A 7,399-nucleotide genomic window follows, 5' to 3' on the forward strand; every position below is an offset into this window, starting at 1 on the left:
TAGAGAATTAGGAGTGTGAAAAGGCTGACTAATGCGGGACTAATTTATTTTATCTCAGCTAGTGGTCCAACTGGGATTAAAAGTAACATTTTTTTCCTGGTTGACTTTGGATCCAGGACTAAAAAGGGTATCTTTAGTCCCGGGTCTAAATTTTGCAGACTGTCAGAACTCTTTTAATCCCGGCTGGTGGCTCCAACCGAGACCCGGGACTAAAGGTACCTTTTTAGTCCTGGATCCAAAGTCAACTAAAAAATAATATTAGAACATAATATTAGATGGAAGGTGAGTTTTCTACCGGTGTGCCGGAACCAACAAAGGGCCACCGCGCGCAGCCTCCACCCTCGCGCGTGGACTAGATGACTGGTTTCTGGTGGATGTCCGACAGATAGGTGATGAATTTGGATTTCGTGCGTCTGAACCAAACACGAGTTTTTTTTTGGAGCAACAAAACACGACTTGAAACGATCGAAACCGGCCAACCGATCGACACTTACAGCATGGGTGATGACCTCTGGTAGTGGGCCACGCGTGAAGCCCAAAGAAAGACGGCCCATGCGCACCGGGTGGTTGAGGCATATTACGATCGGCGCCTAGGTTAACGCCTCCATATGCCCAGTCGCCTCGCCCAGTCCGGCGAATCGCGATACACACCGGCGAGTTCCCTCCTTTCGGGTTAGTCTACGCGCAACGCCTCCTCCTCCAGCCGATTTTGGGCGCGCCGCTGACGCGATCCAACAGAATGAAGGAAGGGTTTGGATCCCCATCTTCTTTTTCTCCCCAGGCTTCAGAATCCATGACGAGTGAGAAGATGCCGCTCCTGAGGACAAATCTGGCGACCAGAAAACCAAGGGGTAGGAAGATTGATGTGGTGATGTTAGAAGAAAGGGTGCCAATCGTCCCGAGTCCGAAGAAAGCAAAGCAGAAACAATGCAGAGAGCAGAGGCGTCGATGGTAATCCAGCACCAGAACAACCCGGGACAGCATCGGCTGCAACAGCAGGAGAGGGTTCCGGTTCCTCAGCTCCTGCATTGCGTCCTCGCTTCCCCCATACCCCAGGACAGGAAAGGTTAAGGATCTGCGCCAGTGGCAGGAGTGCGCAGAAGTCAGGAGCTTCTACGCAAATGGTTACCTTTCTGAATTTCATGAGGCCTATTTTCCTTTTTCAGTTTTCCTGATCAATTGTATGAGATTTTGCAAATCCATCAGTTTCTTTTGCTAGTAGATGTTAGGGTTTTGATTTGGGTTGGGGATTAAGAGTTTGGTGGTGCGGATTACCTGCGGTAGCAGGCTTAGAGAGATAATTGCATTCCGAAGTATGGGAAATTGGGAAGTCTAGGCGCTGGTGCGTGTATATGTAGTTACTTGGTGTACTCTGTGTTTGAAACGAATGAAGATAATTCGTAGTTTGTCTACATTTCCTATTTATGCATTATTCAGATCCTGGAAAGAATCTACCAACCCGGAGGGAGCCCAAGGACCCAGAAATCACTGATGCTGTACAGAACCCAAAAGACAAGGAGATGATTCTGAGCGCGGCACGCAGCATTGTTAGTGTTTCCTCCATGCACGGTAGGATTAGCTGATGAACTTATTATAGCAAGATTCATCTATTCTATTCCTCATAGCCAATTATAACATCTATTGCTGTGGTTGCAGATGGGAAGAGATTACCGCCATGCACTGGCATCGTCATTAAACAGTCTGATTCCTCTGTGCATGACGCTATTATAGTGACCTGTTCTAGAGTGGTAACCGAGGCTGGTAAAAAGCTTCATCCCTTATCCAAGGTACGATCAGGTTACAGAGTGGGTCGGTTGAATCGATGACATTTCCTTTCACTATTGAAGAGTTGCCGACAAGCCACCAAGATTTCAAGATGTCGACACACCTTGTACAACTGTAGTTCACTCCTGGAACCGACACACCTTGCACTCTCTCTTCTCTAGGCCTATCCTAACACTAATCACTCTCCTAAACTTGTGCTAAGTCTTTAATTAATCACTTATGTACTTTTGGTGGTTTGGATATGTTCTTAAATGAGTCTTGATCTCCAATGGACTTCTGCACACTTCAGCAACTTCAAATGGGGAGTGAAGTGGGTATAAATAGCTAGTTAAAATATACCATCGGATGTTCTGATGGTCTATTTTGGCATGCATTAGAACATCCGGTGCAACTAGCCATTAGCTTCTCCACGCCCAACTTTTTTACTAACACATCCAAAATTCATCCGATGGTTCCTCTAATGGTACCATTGGAACATCCGGTGCGACTTCTTGGCCAAAACCTCTCTGGAACTTCGCAAAGTAAATATGTTTCGTCCGACGGTCACCTCCATAGAGCATCGGAACATCCGGTGCTATAGGTCAATTTCTGCCTTCTCTGAGAATTGCTCCGGCGCTACTAAAATTTCCATCGTCGGATCATCCGGTGCTTCTTGAAACTCAAGTTGATTTCCCCATTGTACCAATTGCTCCTATGCTTACTCCGGTGCTTGTTCTAGTGGATCATCAGAACATCCGATGGTGCCAACTTTTCTGTATTGAATACCACCACTTGCCCACCGAAAATATCATTATTTGGATGCTTTAAAACCATAGAATAATCCTGGATACCATGGTTTGTTACTTGAATACCACGACGATATCAAGAATATCATAGCTTGGATACTTGGATACCATGACTTAGACCTTGCCATTATTTAATTTGCATTCTTAAGACTTACAAAATCTACGCGGTACATAATAGACAAGGTATTAGTCCCGATAACCATGTTGTCATTCAATCACAAAATCAGCCTAATGGGACCTTCGCTGCGGACCGATGCTGGCTGATCTCCACGCCATTGCCAACGACGGCGTCCTGCCCACGGACGTACTGTCGGAAATCCTGCTCCGCCTCCCGGCAAAAGTACTCTGCCGCCGCCGCCTCGTCTGCCGGTCTTGGCGGTTGCTCGCCGCAGACCCTTGCTTGCTCGTCCCGCCACCCGCTGTTTGCCGGCCTCGAAAGTGTCCTGGATGAGGTCCACATCGTCGACCTGTCCGGCAACATCGTCAAGCGGATCTGCTGCGACGGGGACCTCAGCTTCTTCTGTCTGAGCACGCAAGGAGATCTGCGTCTCAAAGACGACCTCCAGGGACCCGCAAGCCCTTCTGCTGAACCCGGCCGCCGGTGCAATGCAATCAACGTCTTCGTCTCGCCCGACGGCAGCGTATTCCCCTGCCACCTCAAGGTGTGCTCTCGGGTACGTGGGCAGATCTAGCCACATTGGAATTTTATTTTGTTATGTGCATGTGTGAAGGAAGTCTATTGTGACTTGTAAGCCTGAGCTTCTTCCTCCAGCGTTCAACTATTTTGATAGAAGTCAGCCATGTAGCATAGCTAAACTGCTTAAATGAAAGACAATGGATCTAAGTTGAATAACTTAAGTTGTGTTCCATCATTATTCTTTGATAGTAAAAATGTAAAATGATAGTGTTTATCATCGCATAACTTGCTAAATTGGCCATTGCATAGAGACCTGCCTGTATCTCATATAGGATGCACGGTTTTCTTCAGTAAACTCATGTATCTTTGCGGTGGTGGTGATGTCAAATTGTCAATTGTCTAGACTCAAGTATACTATTTTGTGCAAATATTTTATATTGCAAGTGTCCAAGTATAAAATCAAATTTGATATTTCTATTGCTGTCAGCATGCTATTATATATGTCCACAAGAGGTTTTCAGAAAGAAACTAGTTTGTTTTTTAATGAAGCCAAGAGGGAAATTCATACCAATGAAACCAGGATGGCATAATGTACCAATATAATAAGTAACATAAATACAAATGCCAACCTTGTGGCATGAAAAATTTGTGTCTTAAATGTGAAGTTGATCATATCACTGCGATCTTTGATCGTTTAAATGGTTATGATCACTTCCTTGCATGGCTTGTCGGAAATGACAAGAAGCAGAAAAAATTGAAACCAAAAAGGTATTCCATTACATGTATGATACAGGGGACTATACGAACCACAATAAATTGATTCCTATGCAATTCAGTGTTAGCACTATAGCTCCAGAGACATTTATTTTTGCAGGGCAGAGATGTTGAGATCAACGTTGCTGATGTTAATTCCATTATATGCAATTGGGGCATACATCCACATGTCGTCAGAGCTCAACAACTGCACATAATTATTTGAAATAAAGTTAGTGAACTTCCCTTTTTTGCAGTATATATCACAATTATTTGATTATTAAATATCTTCAGTCTGCTGACATGGAATTTTTTATTACCCACCTTAATCTGAATCTGCAAAAATTTGACATACTGTGCTGCTTCCTCAAGCATAGTACTAATGTCAACCTGTCAGATCATATTTATGTAAGTTAGAAAACAATTTGTATTTTACCAAATAAAAAAACCAAATTATATGAGGAAGAAACTAATTTATTGCAGAGTCTCTATGAGGAACTTACTTTTGTTCCATTGGGAACCAAGTTCTGCAAGATTCTCAGTCTTTCGTTGATCCTCTCTCTCCTCTTCTGACAAATTCAAATTTAATAAAAACTCATCAGAATCAGACAGAGTCCCATGAGTCACTGTGTGACTTGTTTTTGTTCCAATAACTTTGGGGAAAACATTCTAAATTTTTTGTTCTTACCCTTGCGTAGAGACTCTGAGGATCAGTTGCTGCTCCACGGCTGGCCCTGGTGCTCATCTTCTTCGAGCTTGAATTCGCATTGCCTTCCAAATTTCCCTCCTCGGAGGTACAACTGCTGGAGCTTTGCGCATCAACATAGGCGTTGCTTCCATCTTCGTTGATGACAGAATCCTTTTTGCCAACCTTCTTGGTCTTCTTTGATGCCTGCATCGGTTAATAGTTCTTAAGAATTTTCGCGAAAAAAAAATAACGCTTAAGCATGGATCCAACCATTGCAACTGAACTAGTAACTGGTCCATAAGTATTTCTGTGTTCATTACCTTTATGGTGGCACTAGACTTCCGCTTCTTAGTAGCCGGTGCAACGTTGGCTACTTCTTCCTCTATGGATGATGAAAGGTTTCCATGCAGAGGGCTCAGATCCTCACTTAAGTATGGGACATCAGAAGGAGAATTGAAGTCGGTAGGCGGGAGAGGATCCATAACCGGAAACTCAAAGCTCTCAAAGTTCTGAGCTGGATCAAGCAAACTGGTAACACTAGAACTATGACCTGGTTGAGGCCAGCACTGTGGAGAGACATCATAGTTGAGACAGCTAGAAGAGGAGTTGGAGTCAGTGTCAAGGCTAGGCAAGAACAGAGATACCAATGCCTCCATGGACTCATCCACATGCTCATAGGTGAAGCAGTGATCATCAGCTCCAAGGAACTGCGCCATCATGTCAGTTTCCATTGATGGTGCAGACGAACTGTAGGAGCTCTCCGTTTCAGTGGGTGGGAGGGCTCAAGGCAGAGAGAGGCAGTAGCTTAGAGAAGTGCTGCTGGTACAATTTCTGAATGCTCCTGCCGTGTGTCTGCAGAGGGTATTTGTAGAGTAGGGTGCAGCCGTGCAGGTGGCCCCCATTGTTGACGATAGCTTCACAAGCAGCACCAAATTGTATGGCTCTTGTAAGTTATCTCCAGGGTCAACCCTGTTGGGATGGTGTTAAGTTGTTGCAGCCGAATTCTTGATCTTGATACCGATAGGATAATAAAAGCCGCATGCGCAATTATGTCGCGATATGCAAGCGACTGTATTATTTATCTTACCGGCAGGATTGGCAAGCTGAGATTGTTTATCTTGGGGAGGAGATTGGCTTGGCCATTTGAGCAATTACTCATCTTGTAGATCGTGGAGAGTGGTGGTGAGATGAAGTGAGAGGTGGAAAGCAGGAGGGATTATGTTAATTAAGTTCTTGTGGTTGTTGTTAGATCAGTCATCAATGGATACCAGTACATGGCTGTGATCATGTCATCTTGTGCTTCCCATGGAGGTTGCAGAAACAATTGTTCCCATTTCCAGCAACTTGAAGAGCTGTCAGATCCCAAAAATGGGGAGAAAAACAGATTCCATCGCACAGAACTGCCGGTGCAACACAAATTTGTCCCTTCATTTCTGCTATTATAAAATGCAAGTTGGTTCAATTATAACTTCAAACAATCACTTCATGGTTGTAGCAAATTATTTGTGATCATAAGATTAGGTTAGTGTCAGCATTAATTAGTGAAGATTGATCTTAGTACCATGAACTTCATAGCACTAATTAAATATAGGCATAAGTGCTCCTTTTCTGTTTTGTCAATGCTATCGAATTTTATGGAACCACATGCTTGCCCTCTCCAAACTCTGTATTAGAGCAGTCAAAGGTCTTGCACGGCTTCCAGGCAATATTATTGGAAAGAATCATTCCTAGCAATTGAATATAACTGATTGTTTTTCGGTAGCAAACACTAATTAAGGATCATTATATGATCTACTGCATACCTCTTTTTACTAGAGCCTGTAGCTGACTTGCTGTGTACGGGAATCTTCATGTACTCTGTACTTTGCAGATAATTAGCAGCATTCAACTTGGATCCCACATATATTTGATTGGCATCATACGCGTAAATAAAACTTATTGTTATTGTACTTTTGTTTTACTTAAATACCAATTTAGTGGTTCTACTTGTCTCGGCACAGACTTTATCAATAGAAACTAGAGGTTATTCTGAAACTTTTTTCCATGTACTTCTATAGTTAGCCATCAAATCATGTGTACTATTTTTATTTTGTTCATTGCATACCTCTTTCTAACTGGTGCTCTGGAATTGACTTCGTGTGTACTTGAGAAACTTAAGCTCACAAGATAATGTATTTTAATTTAGTACGTAGTACTTTGTATTTTGCAGTACTAAGCACAATCAATTTTGAACCGCCATTTACCTGATTGGCATGATATTTTAGCAATTAAACTTGCCATACTTTATTTTACTTAGATTCCATTTAACTGTACAACTTAATTGTGCATGTCCTTATATGAGAAATTTGCATATGCTGCATGTACTTCTGAATTTGTCTACAATAGATTGCTGTTCTTTGAAAGAAATCAATAAAGGTAGCTCCAAGAAGTCAATAAGCACTGTTTGCACATTATATAGCTTTGGTTAACTAGAGCCCGCAACTGACTTGCTCCATGTGTACTTGCGAATCTTAAACCCGCGAGATTTGTGCTACGGGGGCTCTGTAGTCTGTACTAAGCCAAAATCTTGCAGCAAGACTCATGTTTTATTAATGAAACCTATAATATCACATTTTTAACATACTAATTGCTTAGTAGTGTTATCTAATTTGGAGTAAAATCTTAAACAACCAATTAACTCGCACTTTTGTTGAATAGTCCACTGATCTGATTGGCCCTACATTGTAGTTATGACTGGACAAATGGTTTGTA

At 42.7% G+C, this 7,399-nt stretch overlaps 1 protein-coding gene across 1 annotated transcript; it reads right to left on the minus strand.

The window, feature by feature from the left end:
* Positions 1-3,827: 3,827 nt before the first annotated feature.
* On the minus strand, positions 3,828-5,464 carry LOC101766870 (transcription factor bHLH54). The gene is made up of 5 exons (XM_004959745.2): positions 4,969-5,464; positions 4,649-4,852; positions 4,464-4,529; positions 4,285-4,350; positions 3,828-4,168 (listed from the first exon to the last, which is right to left on the minus strand). Exons 1-5 carry the CDS (start codon positions 5,377-5,379, stop codon positions 4,070-4,072), a joined length of 846 nt encoding a protein of 281 aa, XP_004959802.2. The 5' UTR covers positions 5,380-5,464; the 3' UTR covers positions 3,828-4,069.
* Between the last annotated feature and the right edge of the window lie 1,935 nt (positions 5,465-7,399).

The sequence above is a fragment of the Setaria italica genome, chromosome II (genome assembly GCF_000263155.2).
Source record: "Setaria italica strain Yugu1 chromosome II, Setaria_italica_v2.0, whole genome shotgun sequence".
Lineage (NCBI taxonomy): Eukaryota > Viridiplantae > Streptophyta > Magnoliopsida > Poales > Poaceae > Setaria > Setaria italica.